Below are 26086 nucleotides of genomic sequence, written 5' to 3'. Positions count from 1 at the left end.
ATCGAAAGATTAAGCAATATAATCATTTTTAACGAAATGGCGGCTTGTTAAACATAAAAAATCGATTTTTCGCATAAATTTTGTTCTTAAATTGTCCATAAAATAAGAAATATAAATTGGTGGGGAAAAACCTTCGCTTAATCAGTAGAATATATTCTTAGAGCACTTGTGTCAAAATTTGAAGTGATTCGGTTCAGCCGTTTTCGAGAAATCGTGCTCGCCGACTTTGAAAACACGGGTTTGAGAAACACGCGTTCAAAGTTTCGCGTTTCTTCTTCAAACGCTCTGACCCGTCGTTACAAATATGCGTATAACTTCGTTAATCTCTAACGGATTGGCATGAAATTTTCTGTGTGCATACTTAAATATATATATATATATATACTAAGATTATGAAATAAACGGAAAACCGATTTTTCGAAAATTCTAACTGTATATAACCCCTTAAAACTTCTCGTTCGGTGGTTTCTACAGTAGACGGAGGAAGAGGCACAATTTGTGTATCTATGACCAATTTTGGTCACAAAAACCTTCATAAGGGTGTAATAAATCCTTCAAAGTTACTTGAGTATGTTGAGGGCTTCATCACTCGTAACGAAGGCGTTCTTGATTGTGGTTCATTAGTCTTTAACAGGTCCACCAGATAGCAGTTCTGAGCCTTGGGATGCTAGTGTTCTACGAATACCCATTTCACCTCCGAAATTTCCAGTCAACGGATGTTGTAAAACGATATCCGACATTCTCTTTCTGTCGCAGAACGTGTGCGAAATGCAAATGAACACATGCTGATCGAATGCGATGTCGGCGCCGCGTTTATAACATACGTCAGGTTCTTTTAGCACTTTCGACCATCACGGGAAACCCAAGAGTCCTTATTGTGGAATTTGCCAGCCATTGGCGTTGAAACACTCGAAGACGTCGGAGCTAATGACACCACGGCTTAACTGTAGGACTACCTGCAAGAGAAGACGCCGATGAACCATGCCAGAAAGCCGAAGAGCCCGGTTCATAGGAATGCGCTAGTGTGTGTGTGTCATCTCGATAACGCGCCGCACAATAGTTAACTCGCAACGGGTAGTCTCGCTCGTATCTTACACTATGTACTGGTTCACGTTACAAAACTGTGTAAACAGTTCTCCGTACTCGGTCGTTTCTCTAGGACCATGACGTCCCATGACGCGTCGTTTGAGTCAATCTTCGCTTTAAAGTCACCAAAACGGATTTGGATGTTACCTCACTGTCGAGACGTACGACTTCTCTTGCACGAGAATATAGTGTATAAGACTTGTATTCACCGGTGTTTACGCAGGCTCAGTGCCAGTGTTTCAGGTGACTAGCTTCTCTGCCCAATTGAGCGAGCACTCTATTCTGGTCAAATAGGAATGACGTCCCATGTTCCGATTCGTGTGAGCTGCTCGCTCCGAGACAGACGTTGTTGGAGCCGCCCCTAATCTGAGAAACAGATGCTCGAAGAAAACTGTACCATTCGAGGAGTGCAATTCCTCCTTTTCTGGCCGGTATCAGCGACTTTTGATGCCTTGTCGGTTGCAGCCCGGGAATAGAGAACAGAAGAAACAGGGTACATGTGGATGGGACGGAACAGAAGTGGACAGCATCAAAATGACGAGTTTCGTTTTGCTGGTCATTGCCAGTGCGAGCAATCCAACAATTAATGTGATTTGAATTTTGGTGAAGCCTTATCAAGTGACGGTTTTTTTATCGCCTGAAATATTTTATTTTGATTGTTTGAAAAGCAAAACCATCGATAGATTTGGCCGATTATTAGAGTACAGAACAATCACGGGGCAACGACTCTGCAGCACCGCCCAGCCGAGTTTCGAACATACGACGACTGACTTGTCAGATCAACATCGTACCTCAAAGCTAACTGGGCAGAGTTGATTTGAATTTTCTCATTTTTACCTTTGTTATACTCAGGGATGGTTCGATCACTTTGACTCAATTTACATTCATTTGACAGTAGCGTCCTCACCGAGCAAAATTTGACAAATTGATGTATTTGTAGATAATAACTAGATCTTTGCTGAATTTGCTGAATTTGCTAAATTTGCTGAATAAAGTGTTGCAGTATCTTTTGTAGTTACGGTGCTACAATGCTAGTATGTCATTAGTAACTAAATGAACGTCAATTTAGTTACTATAGAGGTACTAGCATTGTAGCGCCGTAACTACAAAAATTATAGCAACACTTTATTCTGCAAAATTGTAAATAATAACGAGTTCTACAAATGTCTCATACATAACTTTGTCAAATTTTGCTCGGCTGAAACGGTAGTGTCAAATGAATCAAAATTGAGTCAAAGTGATCGAACCATTCCTGGTTATACTATAACAAAGGTTTAAAAATGTGTGTGTGTGTGTGTGTGTGTGTGTGTGTGTGTGTGTGTGTGTGTGTGTGTGTGTGTGTGTGTGTGTGTGTGTGTGTGTGTGTGTGTGTGTGTGTGTGTGTGTGTGTGTGTGTGTGTGTGTGTGTGTGTGTGTGTGTGTGTGTGTGTGTGTGTGTGTGTGTGTGTGTGTGTGTGTGTGTGTGTGTGTGTGTGTGTGTGTGTGTGTGTGTGTGTGTGTGTGTGTGTGTGTGTGTGTGTGTGTGTGTGTGTGTGTGTGTGTGTGTGTGTGTGTGTGTGTGTGTGTGTGTGTGTGTGTGTGTGTGTGTGTGTGTGTGTGTGTGTGTGTGTGTGTGTGTGTGTGTGTGTGTGTGTGTGTGTGTGTGTGTGTGTGTGTGTGTGTGTGTGTGTGTGTGTGTGTGTGTGTGTGTGTGTGTGTGTGTGTGTGTGTGTGTGTGTGTGTGTGTGTGTGTGTGTGTGTGTGTGTGTGTGTGTGTGTGTGTGTGTGTGTGTGTGTGTGTGTGTGTGTGTGTGTGTGTGTGTGTGTGTGTGTGTGTGTGTGTGTGTGTGTGTGTGTGTGTGTGTGTGTGTGTGTGTGTGTGTGTGTGTGTGTGTGTGTGTGTGTGTGTGTGTGTGTGTGTGTGTGTGTGTGTGTGTGTGTGTGTGTGTGTGTGTGTGTGTGTGTGTGTGTGTGTGTGTGTGTGTGTGTGTGTGTGTGTGTGTGTGTGTGTGTGTGTGTGTGTGTGTGTGTGTGTGTGTGTGTGTGTGTGTGTGTGTGTGTGTGTGTGTGTGTGTGTGTGTGTGTGTGTGTGTGTGTGTGTGTGTGTGTGTGTGTGTGTGTGTGTGTGTGTGTGTGTGTGTGTGTGTGTGTGTGTGTGTGTGTGTGTGTGTGTGTGTGTGTGTGTGTGTGTGTGTGTGTATGTATGTATGTAATGATTTTTTCTATCGCCTGTTTCTCAGAGATGGCTGAACCGAATGGTTCGCTATTACTTTTGTTTGAAAGGTGTTATTGTCTAGTAGATCACTATTGAGTTGTTTCGTGATACGACGTTTCGTTTAAAAGTTATAAGCAAAAATGTGAAAAATACGTGACACGGGTTTCTTCGGAACTACATGACCGATTTCAACGATCTTAGTTTCTAATGAAAGCCCTTATTAAAGCTAAATTGTTCAGGAATTTTTAATTGAAAACAAACAAGTAGTTTAAAAGTTATGCTTAAAAAACCTGTTTTGACAAGGTAATAATTATCGCCTGTTTCTTAGAGATGGCCAAACCGATTTATGCGCTATTAGTCTGATTTGAAAGATTTGAATATATCCTAATAGATCACTATTGAATGGTTTTTTAATTGGACGTTTAATTTGAAAGTTATGAGCAACCGTATACACCACACCAAAATTAACAATAATTTATAATGATTTTAACCAAGATAATTTACCTAATTTCAATTATTTTAATATCAAACGAGAGGTTTTGACACTACGAATATATATGCAAAATTGCATAAAAATTGGTTTCACCGGTTAAAAGATATTAACCCTCGAACACTCGCGCCAACTTTTATAACACAATTACTCGCGCGCACAATAGCCCCAAACCAAAGAAAACGTGTGCACTAGAGTTTTGACTGTGAAAACTTGGTTTTAGGTTTATCGAACCTTTGAAAGAGTTTCTTGAAATTGAAAGCTCTATCGTCTGGTGGAATTTAAATTTTGATTAATAGGGGGATTAATGAAATAAAAAAAATATTTTTCTTCAGTGTCAATATAACACATTGATGTGTTCTGCAAAGTTATAGAGCATATTATTACAAGAAATTTTGCTAAAGACAGTAACCTTCTATCTCTGCAGCGAAGATAGAAATATCTTATTTATTGTATATGAATTTGTAAAATCAATTTTTCTATTTTTGCTCTTTTTGTAATTGTTGTATGACTTTTTCATGTACTACAAAATTTTACAAATAGTAAAAATACACAACTTTGCTGAAAATAGTATACCTCTATGTTTGCTTGTTTAGGATCTGTGGAACTTTGATTATAAAAAATACCCTAATTTTGACTCCGCATTACTCGACTACCAGCAGACGGATACATTTTAAACATTTTACATTTGCTGATAGTTTTGCTGCATAAATTTTCCCAACAATTTAAATTATTAATGCATTGAATAATTATGATATTTTGCTCACAGTAAGTTTGTTGAAGAATATACGTTAGTTAAACTACGATTTGTAACTTTATAACAATATGGCGTTGAAAAACCTACACGTGTTGTATAAAATACAACAGCGTGAGTTAATAAAAATTGATGAAAATTATTTAAGAAAACTCTATTGATGTGATTCAAATAGAATGGCATTACAGGAAACTATGCATAGTTCAAAAACCTATAAACTAGATCTTTACTAGACAATGTATATGCTAAAGGATAAGATTTCCACTTACAACTTACTTTTATTTGCATTTACTCAGATTAATAACAACTTACTTATCCTTACTCGGCAATTTCATGAAAAAAGGATCTATCAAAATTTAAAAGTGTGCCTATTTTGTTCAAATTTCGTAAACTTATTCAATTTTCAAAAATTTTATGTAAATCAACGCACTACGCAACGATAACCAATAGATGAATTATGTTTCGAAGACGTGTCGATTTCTATCTCAAATAGCAAGTAAGACCGTATAACAAAGGTTCCTTTCACCACTAGGTGGATTAAATCGGTTTTTTTTTGTATAGGCCTCTCAAAAGAAGCTCACAGTCATTCTCTCGCTTTGCATTCATATTGAGCAGTGTAAACTAGAGAAACTGGAATGAGAGGATGGCCACATTTGCACGGAGCACATGTATGGCTGTTTTTTTTTGTTAGTGAGGTGAACGCCAGTCAATTGACTGTTTTGCAGTCAATCGCTGCTCCAAACGGTAAGGGAAACTTGATAGAAATGAAAATGTAAATAAATCAGAACGCATTCGTCCTGCTGTACAATCGGAGGTATGACTGAGCGAGCTCCGCTCTGAAACTCTCCGCCGTGAACAACATTCGGCAATGACGCCAGCCTCGGTTAAATCTCGCGCGGTTAAACTAGCCTGACGTCGCTGAAAACCACGCGCATTCACACGAAACCGCGCTGTCTTTCTGGAGAACTGTTGGAATACGATCAAAACAATCGTTAATAGTCACCAGAGAGCATCATCGGACACGTGACATGGAATCGGCGGAACGAGTGCTATAAGGCATGGGCGGACACAAACAGAACAAGATGCAGCGAAACCAAATCTTCTGGAGTAAAAAGCGCTTCAGGCAGCGCAAAGGAGTAGAATACGGAGTTGGGGATCGTTCTTAGGAAACGCGAACATTTTACCATAAACTGAACACATCTCGCAAAGGCTTTGTGCCGTGAGCCAAAATGTGTCGGGATTAGAATGGTAGTATTTTGATGAACGATCGTGAGGTGACCGTAAGGTGGAAGCCGCACTTCGTTGAACACTTGAATGGCGCCTGGGGATTGTTATTTAAGCGGTGCAACAAACGTGCGAACATATTTGCGGAAGGAATTTGTCAAACCGGTTTCGTTGAAGGCCAGTCAACGACGGATGAAATATTTACATTGCGACACATCCTCCGAAATGGTCGTGAATTCAGAGTTCCCACGTACCATTTATTCGTTGACTTCAAAGCTGCATATGATACCATCGAGCGTGAAGAGCTATGGAAAATCATGGACGAGAACAGCTTCCCTGCGCAACTGTCTTAAATCTATGATGTATGGTACATCGTACAGTATTCGGGTGTATTGAACGAGTTCATTCGAATCACACAAAGGGTTTCGAACACGATGGGTAGGGTATGTTGCAAGAATGCCAAATAAAATTACCCTGCGAAAATGGTGTTTGTTTCAAATCTGGTAGAAACAAGAGGGTCAGGAGCGTAGCGAGCAATATTGTTAGACCAGGTGGAGCGAGATCTGGTGGCGATTATACGGTGCTCAAGGAATTGGAGAGTGTCAGTCCATAACCCAGTTAATTGGAGAAATCTCTCTCAGGGTACGGACAACAGTTAGGTTATGGAGTGTAGGTCTATAATAAAACAAGACCAAAGAAATCAGTTATGTGCCCTAATTTGTAAATGAATAAATTGCTGTGCTATTAAACAGTTCGTCCGTAGATGAGCGATGAACGGACGTTTTCGCAAAACAAGTTTCGCCGCTGTTGCACACCGCATACAAAGCCCCTGGGCAATTGGAAGGGATTACGCAATTCAAATATAATTTATGAGAATACAAATTATCTCAAACCATCTGCTGCAACATCGGCATATAACCTCTCCAATCAATGTAAAATAGCCGGCATATTATTTCACTTTCCGATTGCGCCCGCCACCGAAAAACTGCTCCACAACGCAGAATCAGCAATTTTCAACTTATCCGCTCGAAAAAACACACCGCCCGAGCCCCCTCCCCCTCCCCCTCACCTCTTTCCACAGACAGTGCCGGTGCGGCGTTTATTCTCGCCGCCAAAGGGTAGAAGCAAAAATGGATTATTGTTTGAATTGCACTTCCTCTGCCAACGAGCACTTCACTTGAGTAGGATTCATTTTTATGGGAATGCTTTCATTCCGACGACCAGAAATGGGGAAACTTTCTACCGCCCCACGATATCACACCCCTTCTTACTTCTGTATTTTACAGCTCAATGATGCACCAATACAGAGAGGCAGCCGCCGTCATATTCCGGTTATGATAAGAATTGCGAGGGAATGGAAAAGAATTTCACTGGTTATGATGCCTATACACTTAATAGAACCGCAAATCCAATCCAAAACAATAAATCGGAAAAGTCGGCAGCTTTCGATTTATGCCAATGCCAGCGCTTTTCTTTTGCTGCCGGCTGCCCGAAGAATGCGGGGGGGTGTTGCGGCAGCCATGTCGCAGAAATTCATCAATTGTTGGCGCACACTGTTTTTGGCTCTCTACATCCACCGGAATAAAGTGGAAACTGCCAAGTCTGACAGGGAATTTATAACGTCAGAGAGCAGTGAGTGGTGTATGCAGCGTGTACGACAGCACTGGTCACTGGCAGTTTTGGACAATCATTTTCGCCCGGAAAAAGTTGGCCTTTCTTACGGTCCTAATTGATACGGGAACATCTTAATGTGTCAGAGGATGTTTATTTATTACCACTGATGCAGATCCAAACTAGCTATTAGCCTGCTTCAGCCCAGCGTCCAATGTCACAATGCGCAGTGTTCCAGTTTTTGCATGTCAGTGTGTCAACGTCATTATCTCAAGCGTTACATCACCGTCATCATCATCATCAACATCATCATCATCATCATCTTGGTTGTCACGTGATATCTGTTCGAAGGACTCGGTCGTACGACCATAGTTTCATCGTCTCATTCATTTAGCAGAGACAATCCGCAGTCTGATGGCGTCTACGAACCCTCCCACAGTGTGTGTTTGTGCGTGTACATGTAGTATATCAGCGTTAAACAGGTTCAAGATTTCACCTAAAAAAATTTCAAGGGTCATAAAGTTTGTTTTCGTTTTTTTCTATTTTATTTTGTATTTCAGACAGTGACAATCAACTTTGTGACTTTTTGTATTTACTGTGATCTATTCTACAGTACGTTTGGCATATGCGGTCTAAGCAATTTCAGATGATTTTCTTGTCTGAACTAGCTACGGGCGATTTTCTCCCTGGCACTGAAATAAAGAACGTAGGTAACGAGATGCAATCTTCTGTTGAGTTGTGATCACTAAAACATTCAGCATTCGACTTGTGTGCTTTGCATAAATAATATCGCAGACTTATTTGTGAGTTTATGACTTGGTAATAAACTTTGTCCGCTTTTAAAGACTGATTTCTGTACCGATTGAAACAGTAATCGAATAAATCAAATTTATCTTAAGAAAAATTTAGCAAACAACTGAATAATAAATGAATCACACTAATGGTGTATCGTTTCATCCAGTTTGATACGATGGAAAGGTCAGTGGGCCGTTGAATGGGCAGTCCAGATCGTCACCATCGTGCAGTTTATCGTTTCCAGCCATATTACGTCGCGCACACTGTATCAGTGCCTTACTGACCGATTTTGGCTTATAGTATGCCGGTGAATTTACCGTTCTGTCACCGTCATCGTTGTATAACCTACTCGCTCCGGATGTTTGTGTCTGGTGGAATGCCAGGTGCCGGTGCGTAAGTCGATATCTAAGCGAAACGAGGCACCAATTATGTGACAAAGTCTGTGGAACATGTCCTTAAAATCCTCCTCCATCGCGACGCGACGGCGAGAATGTTGTCCAGTATAATTATCTCCAAGCACAAGCATTTACAGAGGCTTCAGACATCTGTCTTTTTGGTGGATAGACGCTGTCTTCTAGCTTTTCGCGACATTCGTCTGATTAAGTTTTTGATAAATTACTTAAATTTGAGTATCGTACTTGAGAACACGAAGTATATTTTGCTACCGAGTAAACTAAAAAAGTAAAAGAGAAAAAAATGATTCGATTTTGAACGGTTACAACTCATCTGTCTGTAGCATCCTGGTATTTATAACGGGTGGCAATTAAAATTTTGTAATTTTTTCGCGGCCCTTATGCTCAACAACAAACGAGCTCAGAGAAAAATCAGAGTATGTATGTGTTAGTTCTCTCTCTCTCCTCTTTTTGTTAATATTTTTTTGTTTTGTTTATGCTTGCCTAGTTTTGAAATGGCGTCGAAACAAGGAGCATTTCGGAAGCGCGTTGCACACTTCTACGAACTGCTACAGAAATCTCGGCAAAAAGTATACGGTACAACATTTAAAAAGCAAATATGGTGCGGCTTCGACTGTTTACCATATCCTAAGATGCCCAACAACTATTCGCAAGCAAGATAGTGGAAGACCAGCCAAAATTATGGACGCAGAAGGACATCGTTCTCTTTCTCGTTTCTTCAACAACAAGCCCTCTGGTTTGGCTATCAATTAAGATGCACCAGACGAATGTTTGAAGAAAATTTTGATCTTTATTTCTACAAAAATAACATGCAGATGGACAATACGTGTTTTGGCCGGATAGAGCATCATCGCATTACGCCAAAAAACACAATCGTTCCCGGATACTCAATCGATCCCATTTTTACCCAAAAGCCACTACTCGAAAAATCTGTCTCAGTGCGCCCAATCGAAAATTTCTTCGGATTTTTGAGTTCCTTCCTTATTCGGTGTCTTTTCGTTTCCTTTTTGTCATATTTTTATCGTCTATTTGCTGTCTTTCGTCTCTTTTTTGTCGGTTTTACGACGCCTTTTCTCCGTCTTTTGTCAGCTTCTGTTGTCTCTTCTAAGTATTCGTTGTGCCTCTCTGTCCTGTTTTTGTCGTTAATTCATGGTTATCTCGCGATTTTTTTTTGTCGTCGTCTATTTTTTATTGATTTTTTGTCGTCTATCGTCTTTTTTCGTCGTTTTTTCGGTTTTTTATTTTTATCATCTTTAGATCTTTGTTTGTGTCATTACGTTTTTGTTATCTTTCCGTCGTCTTTTTGCTGTTTATTCGCCATCTCTTCGTCATCGCTCTGTCATCTATTTACTGTCTTTTCGTTGTTTCTTAAACATCTTTTCGTACCGTCATCCGGGGCGAGATTGCGCCAAAAAAGCATATATTTTTGTTCTTTGGCTCAGTATACACACAATTTAAACTAAGTTGATTTCAAACCTGTCAATATATACTAAATTGTTCAATTAACAACTACCGTAGAGATGGTTTAGTTACAATGAAACCTTGTTTTACTGGAAGTGCATGAACTTTGGCACAATCTCACCCCTTCTAGGGGGTGACATTGTGCCAAAAACATAAAGTTGGACTAAAAACCTAAACAGTGAACATTAACATGTTTATATACAGTACACATAAATATCAGTATAAAGTAGTTCATATGGGGCCGTCCATCAGCTAAGTGGACTATTAGGGGCAGGGGATCGTCCAAAAACGACGCATCATACAAAAAGTATGAACGAAAATAACCCGGAGAGGTCTGAAATAACTAAAAATGAGTTCGAAGTCAATGGACAGCCTTTATATAGCCAGTAGCGTTTCTAGGGTTAACAAGAGGGAGATGTGTGAAGGGGTGTATCCTTAGGGGGCATACCTATTTGATCATTTAACAAAAGTAACCATTACTTCGTTCGAGAACCCACGGCCCCAACACATCTAGCCTATCCCACCCCCCTCCCCCTCCTTAAAACTAGCAGTTTATACACGGTATAATATATTCGTCTTATATTAAAGTGTTTATTCAAAGTATCTGAAATTTCCAGAGAAAAAGTAAAAATTAGTTTAACTTAATTAGCAGACCTATGATGCTGTTTGCTCCAAAATGGATGATGCAATCTAATCTGTCAAAATATTGAGCTCAATAGTGAAGAATGTGAGTGTACTGGTGTATACTGACGTATTTTTGTTGTGTATGTGAAATCCACAAATTGGAGCGATCATTATGGCTTGGCACAATCTCACCCCCGTGAAGCTCGAAAAGTACAAAGTTTCGAAAAATATTATTTTCGTAATCAAAACTTATCCAACGCATAATAACCTTTCAATACATTGTAAATGATTAGTTTATATACCTTCAAAATAGCAAGTTGATGCGATTTCATGTTTGGGTTGGTTTATGTGGGACATTTTTACCTTTGTTATACTATATAACAAAGGTTTAGAAATTGGTCGAAAAACACGAAATTGATCCGAGGCCCGGAGGGCCGAATCACATATACCAATCGATAGAGCTCGACAAACTGGGCAATGTCTGTGTGTGTGTGTATGTGTGTATGTGTGTATGTGTGTATGTGTGTATGTGCAGCTCATTTTCTATCGCCTGTTTCTCGAAGGTGGCTGAACCGATTTGACCGCTTTTACTTTTGTTTGAAAGGTATTATTGCCTAGTATATCACTATTGAATTGCTTTGTGGTCCGACATTTCGTTTAAAAGTTATAAGCAAAAATGTGAAAATTACGTACCACGCGTTTCTCCGGAACTACGCAACCAATTTTAACGATCTTAGTACCAAACGAAAGCTCTTTCTATTACTAAACTTTTTACCAAGTTTCATTGAAAACGGACAAGCAGTTTAAATGTTAGCCTTAAAAAACCTGTTTTGACTAGGTACAAATGATCGCCTGTTTCTCAGAGTTGGCTGAACCGATTTATGAGCTATTATTCTCATTTGAAAGATAATATAGCCGGATAGATCACTATTGATTTGTTTTTTGATTGGACGTTTAATTCAAAAGTTATGAGCAATCGTATACAACACATTAAAATTAACAATTATTTTCGACGATTTCATCTTAGATAATTTATCTAGTTTAAATTAGTTTGGCATCAAATTAGAGGTTTTATTGCTGCAAATATATCTACAAAATTTCAGAAGAATTGGTTTTGCCGGTCAAAAGATATTAACCCTTGAACACACGCGCCAACTTTTGTAACACGGTTGCTCGCGGGAGACAATAGCCCAAAACCAAAAAAACGTGCGCATTAGAGTTTTGCCTAGGAAAACCTAGTTTTAGGTTTATCGCACCTTTGGAAGAGTTTCTTGAAATTGCAAGCTCTATCGTAACTCCGCCAGTGACGGACCTTCGCTGATGAACCGCCACGGGTGGCTCCCTAAAAAGAGTGAACAAGTGATGGGGAAATTGGATCGGGACCCGAGCTGTCTGTCACAAGCCAGGATAAAGGAGGAGTGTTGAGATTTGTCGCTCGGCGTGCAGCTTCGGATGGCTCCATGGTAAGTTTATGGTGGATCCATCCGGAACTGCACATCGAGTCTCTTCCGCGGCAAATCTTGTAAAAATCTTTTGCTCTCAATGTAGCAAGTAGTCAAGGAGCATGCTACATTCTGAGCAAAGTGCGGAGGAGGACCCCAATCCTCGGTGTAACGCGACCCGTGCCTAGGGATGAATGCTTGGGGGGGTCTAAAAAGTTTCCCAAGGTCGAACGGAGCCTGCATGGTACCAGAGCACCCTGTGCAGTATATTGCTCCCTCTGTTCCAAGCTGGTAAAGAACCGTTGATTTTCTCCCCAGCAGAGTACAATCTTCGCCATGGATAACCTTGAAACAATAATTGATGGGGCAACCAACGACCCCCAAGAGTTGGTGATAAACACCGGAGTAGGTGTAGAGGTGGCGCACGACGGTAGACCGGAAGTGCGCAGTCCGATCGGCACGGACAATACTGGCGAAGTAATGGATACAGGGATGGAAGAGGACTTTAACCTCGACAGTATGTCGCTGGAAGGAGGACTTTCGGCTTCATCTCTGATCCTGAATTCACCAACAGGGAATGCGGAGAGCGACGCGGATAACCTTCCCGATCCGGTGACGCTACCTGAAGTCAAGGGTCAACCTGGGACTTCCGGAGTTGTAGCCAAGCGTCTCTCCAATGCGCAACGGCGACGGCAGAAGTGGTATCGGAGCAAGGGCTACTCAAAGGACGAAGCGGAGGAACTTGCCCTTCTGCCGGCCGGCCAGCCTAGCCAGCGGGACCTTGTCGTTACCAAAAGGCAACGATCCGCTGATACGGCGTCGCCGAACATCAGCAGCAAAGGTCCCACTAAAAAGAGACCACGCAGTCGAGCCTGCGCGGGTCCTTCGGCACCAAAACCATCCTCGGGGTGCACCTACAGGGAAATGGTGGATGCTTTCAGTGTAGCCATAACTACGGCTGATTATCCCGTTTCCCTGCTCACTACGGATCAGCTCCAGACTGTCCGCGCCGTTCTTCTGGATCAAATAGCTGACCAGGAGACTCCAGCCATTAGACCCAAGTTCAGGAGCTGCCAGTTCAAGAACGGCTACTTGACACTGGCTTGCTCTGACCAGAACACGGTCAAATGGCTGGAGCAAACGGCATCTACTCTCGTCCCGTGGGAAGGAGCACAACTACGGGCCTACGACACGAAGGACCTGCCGAAGGCTCACACCTTCATAGGGTACGTCCAGGACAGCGTCGGTACCACGGACGAGAAAATCCTGAGATTCCTCCAGAATCAGAACGACGGCTTTTCAACGCAAGCGTGGCAGATACGCCGTCGCATTGTGCGTGGAAATACCGTGGAACTGTTAATGGAGGTTGACCAAAAGTCGGCAAGTCAGATCACTGAGCAGCGCTTTACGCTAAATTTTATGTTTGGCAAAGCACGCATGCGACAGGTTGGCAGAGGTCTGATCAACACAGGCGCAACAGTCTCTGCTGCAAAGTCGAGGAAGGTACGAGCGGAACTCCCTTCTGGGAGCGCCCCGCCACCACCAAGACAATGCAATCCTGCAACGTTGAGGGTGGAAAGTGCGGAACTTCCCACTGGAAGTGCCCCGCCGCCACCTAAACAATGCAATCCTGCGAAGACTAGGCGAGCGCCGCGAAAACCTCGCAAGAGGCGTACGCAGCAATCACCAGTCGATAGCAGACCTCAGAGGCTCAATCCGCCGTTAAGTGCGGGTCGGACATATGTGGCCTGTCGCCTGCGGCAACCGAAGCCTGCCGGTGTGAGCGACCCAGCCGCTCAACTCAGCGAAAACGCTGCTGGTACCCGTTCGCCAAGGCTCGATCCAGTACTGGATCAAGCTGAAAACGGCAATCCTGCCTCCAAATGAGCAGCTTTCGCTGCATCCAGGTGAACCTCCACCATGCCAAGGGCGCGTCTAGTGTCCTATGCCGGAGGTTCACCAAAGAGCAGCTGAGTGCTGCTCTGATCCAGGAGCCATGGATCAACGATACCACGATCCTCGGTCTATCCGGCGCTAATGGTAAGTTGATCTATTGTAATACACAGTCCAAGCCTAGGACTGCCATTCTGTTAAATAAGAGAATAACATTTTCTCCAATTACAGAATTCATCCAACGCGACGTCGTTGCCATTACGGTGGTAGTCCCGACGACTAGAGGGAAGCAGGAGATAGTCGTTGCGTCCGCCTACTTTCCAGGGGACAAGGACGAAATACCACCGCCCGAGGTTGCTGAACTTGTGCGGTACTGCAGAGCAGTCAACAAGCCGTACGTGATAGGCTGCGACGCAAATGCGCACCACACGATATGGGGCAGCTCGGACACAAACAACAGGGGTGAGTACCTACTTGAATATCTTACTTCTAACGATGTCAATGTAATCAATGTAGGGAATGACCCCACCTTTATAAACGCTATCAGACAAGAGGTCCTAGACCTTACTCTATGTAGCGCCTCTATAGCTGAGAAAGTCAAAAATTGGCATGTCTCTGATGAACCAAGTTTATCAGACCACAGACATATCATTTTCGACATCGAGGCTAATCCTCTAAAGAGAGAACAATTCAGGAATCCGAGGAAAACTAATTGGAGTTCCTTTAGGGATCATCTGATTACCTCACGTAATTCCTGTCACAATAATATACGAACTCCAGTTGAGCTGGATATCGCCGCTAGTGACCTGCAATGTAGGATCACAGACGCGTATAACACAAACTGTCCCGTAAACACGCGAACAGTTTGCCGTGATGTGCCCTGGTGGAATGAGACGCTTAGCAATCTCCGTCGGAAGGCAAGGCGTCTGTTCAACAGGGCCAAAATCACGTCTAACTGGGAAGACTACAGAGCTTCCCTCACCAAATACAACGCTGAGCTACGCAAAGCCAAAAGGAAATCACGAGTCAAATTTTGCGAAAGCATTCAAACTCTGCCAGAGGCTACGCGTCTGCAGAAAGCGATGTCCAAGGACCATTGCAATGGTCTAGGGCAATTGAAAAAAGAGGATGGGAGTCTCACTGTTACCACCAGGGAAACTCTGGAAGTTCTGATGAACACGCACTTCCCTGGTTCGACAGTGACCACTGGGCAAAACATAGGCGGGCATCAGTGGAATGGGTCATTACACAATGTGCCAAATGATTCGGTTCTACTTGCACGCCGATTGTTTACGGAGGCCTCGATCAATTGGGCACTCAGCTCTTTTGAACCAATGAAATCTCCAGGTCCGGATGGTATTCTACCCATTTTCTTACAAAAAACGGACGGTGTTATAATGTCCGAGCTCATCAACCTCTTTCGAGCCAGTTTCACTTTGGGGTATATCCCAGAGAATTGGCGGAAAGTAAGGGTGGTGTTCATACCTAAGGCTGGCAAAAAAGACAAAACCATGCCTAAGGCTTTCAGACCGATAAGTCTGACTTCAACGCTTCTTAAGCTGATGGAGAAAATCACGGATAACTATATCCGCAATGAGTTTTTAAAAAACTCTCCGTTACATGTAAATCAACATGCATACCAACACGGTAAATCTACGGAAACCGCACTGCACTGCTTAGTGACGTTAATTGAGAAATCGCTCAAATATCAAGAGACGGCACTTTGTGCTTTTCTTGATATTGAAGGCGCTTTCGATAACACGTCCTTTGCGTCAATTAATACGGCTCTCTGTCAAAAGAGAATCGACCACACTACAATGAGCTGGATTCAAGCAATGCTCTCGAGCAGACAAATTACAGCATCATTGGGAGATACGTCGGTCACGATTTCGGTGATCAAAGGATGTCCACAGGGAGGAGTTCTCTCCCCCTTGCTCTGGTCACTGGTGGCCGACGCACTCCTTCACAAGCTGTCACAGCTTGGTTATGAGACCATTGCTTACGCCGACGACGTTGTACTTATCGTCAGAGGAAAGTTTGACGCAGTACTGTCAAGTCGCTTGCAAGGAGCTCTAAACACCACCATGTTATGGTGCTCACAAGAGGGACTTGATGTAAATCCCACCAAAACAGTCGTTATACCATTCACTAGGCGAAGAAAACATACCATTACTCCGCCTATACTGAATGGTGTCAGACTGGGCTTCAGTAATGAAGTCAAACACCTCGGAATAATTCTCGATAAAAAACTGAACTGGGCTGCCCACCTAGATTATGCTGTTAAGAAAGCAACTTCGGCTATCTGGGCATGCAGGTCACTGTTTGGCAAAACCTGGGGTTTGAAACCTCAATTAGCCTTCTGGTCATATACTACTATTGCACGGCCTAGGATAACCTATGCTGCAGTCGTATGGTGGCCAAAGGTGAACGAGGTAACAGCCCAAGCCAAACTAAACAAAGTTCAGCGCCTGGCCTGTCTTACAGTTACCAGTGCCATGCGTACAACACCTACTGCAGCCATGGAGGCAATGCTATGCTTACTGCCTTTGCATCTTCATGTGAAGAAGGAAGCAGAGCTCGGCGCACTACGGTTTCAAAGGAGTAAAACCATACTCGAAGGTGACCAAATCGGTCATCTTCGCATACTTCGGGAATTCAATCTGACACCCTTAGTAACTTCAGTCTCTGACTGCATGGAAGCCAGGCCCAATATGGACGTTCCATATGAGGTGATTGAAACAGATCGCTCAATGTGGAATAATGGAGGGCCAGATCTTCCATCTGGAACTATCTGTTTTTTTACAGATGGTTCAAAAATGGGGGCCTGCACAGGCTCCGGAGTCTACGGACCCGGCATCAGGGAAACTATCTCATTAGGAAAGTGGCCCACCGTTTTTCAAGCAGAAGTATATGCCATATACATCTGTGCGACAATATGCTTGAAACGAAAGTACAGGCATGCGAAAATCGGTATCTTCACGGACAGCCAAGCAGCACTACTGGCTCTCAAGTCCGCCAAATGCGTGTCCAAATTAGTTTGGGAGTGCAGCACAGCATTGAGGGAACTCTCCCGCCAAAACAAAGTTTTATTACTTTGGGTGCCCGGTCACTGCGGAATCGAGGGCAATGAATTTGCTGACAACCTAGCAAGACAAGGATCAGCTCAGCAATTTATTGGTCCTGAACCGTTTCTGGGCACCTCCACATCCGCCGTGAAAGGCGAACTGATGACATGGGAAAAGCTAGAAATAGCATCCCGTTGGAATCAAACACAGGGTTGTAGACAAGCTAAACAGTTTATCTACCCAAACCCTGCAGTAGCTAAAAAACTACTCCATTTAACTCGTAGTGAACTACGCACGATCACGGGACTCCTAACAGGACACAGCCCCGCTCTTTATCATTTAAAGAATATCGGCAAGGTATCATCTGACACCTGCCGCTTTTGTAACTCTGAACCTGAAAGTTCAGCGCATCTGCTCTGCTATTGCGGAGCTCTTGCATTATCAAGGCACAACTTCTTAGGAAGTTTCCTTCTTACTCCATATCAGGTATGGAGCCTAAATCCCAAAACGGTCATTGGCTTTATAAACCATGTAGTACCGAATTGGGGCACAGGATTACAACTATTCCGCTCAACTCCATCAATGGGTATGAGCGATCCGTAAACTGTGTACAGCAATCGGGGCCTGCCACAAAAGACGATCATTAAGACTGTCGCAGTGGCCTTTTAACCCAATGCCCTTCTGGCATACAAAAAAAAAAAGCTCTATCGTCTGGTACAATTTAAATTTTGATTAATCCCCCTAAAAGTGAAATAAAAAAAATATTTTTCTTCAGTTTCAATATAACACATTGATGTGTTCTGTAAAGTTTAAGAGTATATTATTACAAGAAACTTTGCTGAAGACAGTAACCTTCTATCTCTTCAGCGAAGAGAGAAAAATCTTATTTATTTTATATGAATTTGTAAATTTTTCCATTTTAGCTCGTTTTGTAATTGTTGTATGACTTTTTCATGTTGTACAAATAGTAAAAATACACAACTTTGCTAAATATAGTATACCTCTATGATTGCTTGTTTAGAAACTGTAGAACTTTGATTATAAAAATATCCTAATTTACCCCAAATTACTCGACTATAGACAGACGGATACATTTGAAACTTTTAACATTTACTGATAGTTTTGTTGCATACAGACACCATTTTTCCATATGGAAAAACGAGAGAAAATTCCAGTTGGGACCGATTGCTGTACACCTCACATACTGATTTCTTCGTTTCTGTGATGTCAGTTTTTGTAGATCTATTTTGCCAGCAGTTTAAAGTATTAATGCATTGAATAATTATGGCATTTTGCTCATAACAAGTTTATTGAAGAATATACGTTGGTTAAACATCGATTTGTAACTTTATCCTACACGTGTTGTACAAAATACAACAGCGTGAGTAACCGAAGGTTAATAAAAATTGATGAAAACTTGATTGAATCAAATAGAATGGCATTACAGGAAATTATACATAGTTCAAAACCTTTAAACTAGACCTTTACTACGTAATGTATATGTTAAATAATAATATTTCCTCTTACAACTTACTTTTTCTTGCATTTACTCAAATTAGTAACAACTTACTTATACTTACTCAGCAATTTCATGAAAAAAAGCTCTAACATAATTTATAAGTGCTCCTAACGCACTACGCAACGTTAACGTAGAAGAATACCGTATAACAAAGGTTCTTTCACCACTAGGTGGATTAAATCGGGTTTTTATAAGAGTACTTTTAATCGCGAACTTTGAAACCCTGTTTAGGCTAAATAGTTTGCTAATGTTATCTGTGTTCCATTCCAAGTTATAAATAAATATGTTATGTTCATCATCATTTTGAATTTAGGTCACCAGTTTCTATAGATATAATAAATTTTCACAAATAAACATTTTTGGTTTTTGGCACAATCTCACCCCCGTGGCACAATCTCACCGCGGATGGTGGTAGTTTTATTGTTAACTTTTCGACATCTTTTTTCATCTCTTCTTCATATACGGTGCCTTTTTGTCATCTATCTGTCCAACGTTATTCATCTATTCATAGTCTTTTTGCCATCTTTTCATCGTTTATTAGTAGTTTTTTGACCGCTGTCATAGGCTTTTTTGCCGTACCTTCGTCAGTACTCGAAAAAATTGACAGCTTTGCATGAAGGCGAATATAAAACGCATTCAGCGCATACAGTTTTACCCCTGGTAGTATTCCTTTATCTGTCAGCTCATGAACATGACTACTGAACTGCTGACAGTATTTGTCTTTCTCAGTTTTCTACCATTCAAAACAATTCACTCATGAATTGCAGTGCTAAACAATTGCTCGATTGACCAAAGAATGAGTAGTATATTGCATCAAATCAGGCGTATTGCATAAATCGAAAATGAGATTTCTAAGCACTGACCTTCGTCGTCTTTCTGTCGTATATTCGTTATCTTTTCGTCGTCGATCTTGCATGTATTGTATCCTGTTTAACATTTCCTAAATATCTTTCTGTCGTGCTTTTTTGTGTAGCGTTTTTATTATTGTATTTTCATGTTCTGACCACCCTACTTTCTTTTCTTATCGTCCTTTTGTCAATTTTTCATCATATTTTCATCACCTGTTTGTCATTTTAAACCACATTTTCGTCGTCCTTGCGCCTTATGTCCTTTTTTTATCGCCTTTTTGTTGTAATTTCTGAAAGCCTATACGTTCAACTGTTTTTAACCCTCTAACGGGCAACACCGTAAAAACGATGCGATCAAGCTAATGACTATTTTATCGTGAAAGTACACACAAAAAAACCTTAAGTTCTGATTTTCATGCAAAAATAATTATCTGTAGGAGCGCTAGGTAAGAAAAAGTCCAGTTTCTCTTTTTCTTTTTTCATGTCTAACGCTCAGCCCAGATATTTTTTCAATTCAGATATATTACAAAATTAAAATAATGCATGAAATTTACTCGTAGAAATTTTTTTTGGGTCAATCATTTTGTTCTAGATGTCCTTTTCCTTCAAAAGTAAAAAAGGGAATACTCGCGCATTAATTATTTTCGGAATTTTTGTTTTTGACGATAACTTTTGAATGCATGGTCAGAATGTTATGATATTAGTATTAAAATGTCAAGAATGTCTGTTTTGTACACATTTTGCATATTACAAATTAAAAACACATTTCGCATGCGGCTCTGGAGCTCCAAAAGCGAAGGCCGCCTACAGACGGTCTTACCCGTTAGAGGGTTAACCATCGCGTAAGAAGAGTGCAGTGTATAAATGAAAATAGAATTCAATTTGATTATTTCTTCTATTGTCGAGAGTTTCAATGTTCTGTAGGTTGCAGCGGTCTTAATATGGTGGAAGGACTAAAGGATTCCTGCCTTGGTAGGAATCTAAAAGCATACCATAAAAATTTGGCATGAAATTCTTCTAGCCTGGTAGACCAAATTCCAGTGTTGGGGGTCCAAACTACAACAGCATACTTTAGGACAAAACACATAATAGGAAAGTACAGGGCACATAAGCAACATGGATCTTTAAATACTTTGGAGATCCTAAATATTTATAAAGCCTAAATTATGATTCGCTTTTAATATAACATATGAGAGTGCTCCTGAAAACACAGGCTCGTCTCCAGGAGCACTTCTAAGTCTTTAATCACTTATACTCTTTCCAGTACTTCGTTGCTGATGTGGTAGTTACATGTAATAGGGTCTTTCTTTAACCAATAGATATGACCGAACACTTACGTACGCTAACGGAAAGCTCATTCTTTTGACAGCAGTCCGCAAAAAGGTCGATTAGCTTTTGCAATTTATAGCAATCTTCAAAAGATTTAATCAGCAAAAGTATTTTTAGATCATTAGCCTACAGCAATTTAGATCCTAGCGAAAGTACAGCCCAGACCTCGTTAAGAAATAAGGCAAACAATAGTGGTCCGAGATTGCTTCCTTGTGGAACGCCACAATGGTTAAGAATTTTATCTGCCGTGAAACTTGTAAGTTCTTATTGCCAGCGTGGTAGCATTATGGTCCATCTTCTCTTTGAGCACTTGATCCGTAGGTTCGTAGCAAATTCTTAAATCTTAAAAAACTATGGATAAATCAGTAGATCTGGCATTACTGGTCGATATACAAAGAATTTGACTGGGCCGTCGTTGCCAATCGATTTGAACTTGGCGCTGCTAGTATTCGCCATAAGCAGAATTGTGACCATACTTCAATTAAAACTACGTGACCACATGATTGTGCGAAACTCATGAATGTATAAAGAAATAGTGCCCATTTGACTAATTATCAGAAAAATAAGCACAATTGTATTCGTCCCAACTACTAATACGATTACTATTCATTTATTGAAATAGTAGAGCCTTCCATTCAAAGCGAAATATTGCATTTTGAGCCGCGATCAAAGCAATAATTTCATATCTCATTGTTATTTCGCGAAACTGCTAAACTGATAATGAATTGCATAACATTTTACCAGTGTAATTGGTATAGCTAATATGGTGAACGAAATAATTACTCTCCTGCCGGTCTCTTCCTCTCCTTTTTCTTCTGCTATGACGGGCAATATAACAAACTGTTGACATTATTTTGGGCAACAAATTTATCAATTCAATTACGTTCTTCAACTGACTGTTGTTCGCTACGATTCGTTCTGCGTAATGGATAACAAACACGGCACTGCTGCCTACTGCTATCCTCCCGACTGAACTATAATTGAACCCAAACATAATTCCTCTTTAATCACGTAAACTAGGGCGGATTGTTTGCTGCATATTTTGGGCACTGCATCCCCCCCCCATCATCATCATCATCAGCATCATCATCATCATCATCACCGTCAAATCTCCCATTATCGATTTCAGCGCTTACTGTCAAGTAATCGCAGTGAAATGTTGATTTGATTAGAACTTCCTGCGGGCCCACAACCTGACGGAATGATTTATCATACCGGGTACCGGACTGCGCAATGCCAACCAAGGTAAGGCAGCACCGTCACGTAGCAGGTGAGCACACCGGTGAAGTTCCAATTCAGTGCGAGCTTGTAAAATTAGCCATACATTGCTTTCCGAACATCAGCACTAATCAAATTCATTGCCGCTTGTTCCACCAACCGAACCATGCCGTCCCTTCTAGCGGAGCAGTTGACTGTGCATTAGCGGCGAATAGTTTACAGTGGCCCTACCGTATGTTTGCTCCAGTGACACTCAATCTTGCAACCAGATTAGTGAAGATTGACAAACATTCACAGTTCAGTGGGATAACTGTACTGACAGTCTAACGATTTGTCATTCGTTTTGAATGCAAACTTCATAGCAGGTACACAAAGAACGCCGATCGTCGTTATCCGTCTGCTAGTTAGCTTCCTCCGGAAAAACGACGTCTGATGGAAACCTCAAAAACTGATTAGATCGTGTCTCTGCCCCGCCGGAATCCACCCACCCGAAATCAGCATCAGCGTCAGTATCGCTCGCTCTAGAGACAGGGAACCACCAGAAGAAGATGTTCGTTTTAATTAAAAACTTGTTGAGCTCTTCTATCGGTTCTTACTGTGCGGTTCCGAGTGGAACCAGAATGCAGGCAGGCAGGCCCCTTGTAGAAAGTGCTGTTTCTTTCACAGCAGTGAGAAAACCATGCCCAATCTGTGCGCCTTTCGGAAAGGTTGCAACTTTCGGTCAGCTTCATTAATGGGATTTCGATGGTGCCCCGCCCATCGCTGGCCAACGTAGAGGCCAGCAGAGGGTTGGAAAATTAAATGCTGATAAGTTCGGTTCAGGAACAACGTCCACGCTCCCCGGACGGACGCACGGTCGGAAGGGCGGTGATTGGTAAAATTTGATTAAGAGAGATGTTTTTCCGGAGTTTAATTTAAACCAACATTACACCGTAATCCGGTTCCATTGACTGTGCTGGTTAAATAACCCAGTTTCTTCCGAATTGGGTCGAACACATTTCATTTGCTGTTGATTGAGTAAGCAGCTTACTTGTAGAAAGGAGCCTATAAATATGCTCTTAGAAGTCCGTAAAAACCTATTTAGGATTTGTTGAAAGTACCTACTGTTTTTTCAATTATCGTGGGTAAATAAGTAGGCATCCGTTCCGAGGTTGGTAAATTGAAAATTCATACAATTTATGTTCACAGCAACTGACTGACTTACCTTTCGACACGAACACGTATATGCTCGCCGGCTCGGTATTGCTGGCCGAGCAGGTGTAATTGCCAGAATCGTTGATTTGCGGTTCCCGGATGATAAGCCTGCTTTGCGTTCGCGGTCCTGGCACCGTTTCGATCGAAATGTCCCGCCGCGAATCGTCGTAGTTGATCATCCGGTCGTTTCGCTGCCAGTAGACGTATTGTGGCGGTTGAGGACTCTGCGGGAGAGACGGGAATAATTGTGAGCGAATTATTGAAAGGTTACGGGGTGTTTAAACGCTTCGCAGATTAATTATAAAGAGCAAACGCAATCAACTGCAACTGGTCCAAAATTAATTTTCGGCCAATTACATTGATTGAGTGAAAACCACAGAATCGGAACTGTACCCCGAACTCGGGTATTCGAAGTGAAAATAATGGTTATTAAATTTTGCACAATGATAACGCCATCTTCTATTTATTAAGCGTATAACTTTTGATTTTAAATTGATTCGATCGCATGTTCTTTTGCGTTCAGCATGCAATTCGCAGCAGGTAGTTCTTCTCCTGTTTGTCCTCCGATTTTCTCACAGTGAACGCTTTGTCTTCTGGTGGTAAACTGTGTCACACACTTCACTCGATGCAGCATTATCGATATCCTTTCGAAGTTTTATTTCCCGAAAAGGAAATCAAATTGAACCGCATCGAGCTGTGCGGCAAGTCTTATGCGCTGGCGAAAGTTTTTTTGTTTCAAACAAAGCACGATTTTTAATTTTACTTTTATGGCAACTGTTCTTGCCCCTTCTTTTTTGCTGAATTGATTATTATTGAGTCAACCACAATCCACATAGCAGCTTCGGTGAATCTCTCTGCCTAGTACAATTATGTTGTCCGTACTTGGGAAGTTGAGAAATGGTGAAAAATATACCGTGAATTCGGGTGAAATTGATCACTTTTTCGAATATTTTTTAAATATCTTTGAATAGAAACATATTTAGGAAGATGATTCAATTTTAAAATAAGTACTGCAGTGCTGGCTACACGACAGTATCATCTATATCTTATATAAATAGTTTTATTTTAGATAAAACTTAATGTAATCGTGAAATTGAAAATTTACAAATAACGGGTGAAATTGATCACGTAGAAATCAAGACGATATTGCTATTAAACCATACGCTCTGACAGCAATAACCTATCGTGCAGTATAAAATCTGGCGTAATCGAGATATTGCCTGTATGTAGGCAACAATGTCGCGTACAGCAACTAGCACAAAAATCAAACAGTCAGCTCTACATTAGCATGGTTGATGCATCTGCTAAATAAATATGAACGATAGAAAAGATATTAAGCCAATTTTAGCATCGTAATCGTTTGTTTTTGTTTAAACATTGCTGTATATATGTGTAAATGTACGATTTTCGTATACAATCTTCACCAATCTAGTGAAACAAATAATTTAATTCTCCTCATATACGGGAGCTTGACTGTCTCTTTGAATGTGTAGTTGCATTTCGCTATGTAAGCACAAACCGATCTCTTGCACTCTCATGCAACTGCCATATGGAGCGTTTGTAAAATTTGTGCAAAGTATTGTCTGTCTTTTGCACCCTTTTATAAATCTCCATTCTGCTTTACAGAAAGAATAAACTTTCGCAGGTGGCAGCTCCATTTCGCACCCATAGCGATCTAGAAATCTATGTTGCCTCAGTTCATGATGTTATCAATCGTTTTATTTCGTAAAAGATCAAATCAAACAATTTCTATCGCATAATTTTATTCATGGAAATTATCAAAGCACAGCCAGATAATTAGAGAATCGAATTAGTTCTATCAAAATTTCCTTCTGCAACGAAATTTGTGTTAACAGCAAGGAGTTTTATCGGGCATGTTGAAAATTGCGATTCGATCAAAATAGTAAATTTTAAAAAATCAAGCCATTTACAAGATCAATCTTGCTGAAAGCCAAGTGACTTTGACCTGTAACTCAATCTTTATATGGATGGGTGCATATTCAGCTTTATGAATCAGTATAAACGTAGAATAAAGAGTTTTTTACTCGTTAGTCCAAGCTGATCAATTTCACCCGACTGATCAATTTCGCCCGAATCGACGGTACTCTGAAGAAGTTTTCAACTAACTTTTCAACAACAAGGAATAACTAATTTACTCATCATCAAGCATACATTTTTCCTTGACCGGATGCAATGTTGTAACAAGTTATCGCAACAAATAAACAAACAAACTATTTGTCTGCAGCTGCACTGGCAATGATCAAAATGATGTCTGTATTAGTAAAACACATCGTTTTCTTAGCAAATATACTGAAAATGTCAAACATAAGACCTGGCACGACATTTAGCCTTTTAAAGCACATAGCACATAGCACAAATTTTCAACAAATTTTCGTGGCTTTCGCATTTTTTGGAATTCATGGCCGATCGTTATTAGAATATGTACTAAATTTCCCGGTTTTTGGAAAACAGTAGCTTCCAATCTTGCAGAACAATACTTTATTCGGATTGCTTCCTCAATTAATGCAGCGAAAGTCTCTTAGCAAGGCTAGACAGATTCTCCAACAAGTTAAATTTGATTTTGGAACAATCATCGTTGGCCGAAAGTCAAATTACAACATCGTGAACCGGTGGCTATTCACAAATGAGTTTTTTCACGCAGAAACAGATTCCAGACCAAGACCAAGACCAAGACCAAGACCAAGACCAAGACCAAGACCAAGACCAAGACCAAGACCAAGACGAAGACGAAGACGAAGACCAAGACCAAGACCAAGACGAAGACCAAGACCAAGACCAAGACCAAGACCAAGACCAAGACCAAGACCAAGACCAAGACCAAGACCAAGACCAAGACCAAGACCAAGACCAAGACCAAGACCAAGACCAAGACCAAGACCAAGACCAAGACCAAGACCAAGACCAA

The 26086-nt window shown here is 41.3% G+C and overlaps 1 protein-coding gene across 1 annotated transcript in view; it reads right to left on the bottom strand.

Moving 5' to 3' along the window:
- LOC128736592 (uncharacterized) overlaps positions 1 to 26086 on the bottom strand; it is an 88562-nt gene that overhangs the window by 37008 nt on the left and 25468 nt on the right. The window contains exon 3 of the mRNA XM_053831081.1: positions 23171 to 23384. Coding sequence (XP_053687056.1) covers positions 23171 to 23384 — 214 coding nt within the window. The remainder of the gene's footprint in view (positions 1 to 23170; positions 23385 to 26086) is intronic.

This window comes from Sabethes cyaneus, chromosome 2 (assembly GCF_943734655.1).
Source record: "Sabethes cyaneus chromosome 2, idSabCyanKW18_F2, whole genome shotgun sequence".
Taxonomy (NCBI): Eukaryota; Metazoa; Arthropoda; class Insecta; order Diptera; family Culicidae; genus Sabethes; species Sabethes cyaneus.
The sequence above is the reverse complement of the archived record's forward strand: the minus strand, read 5'-3'. Positions and strand labels throughout refer to the sequence as shown.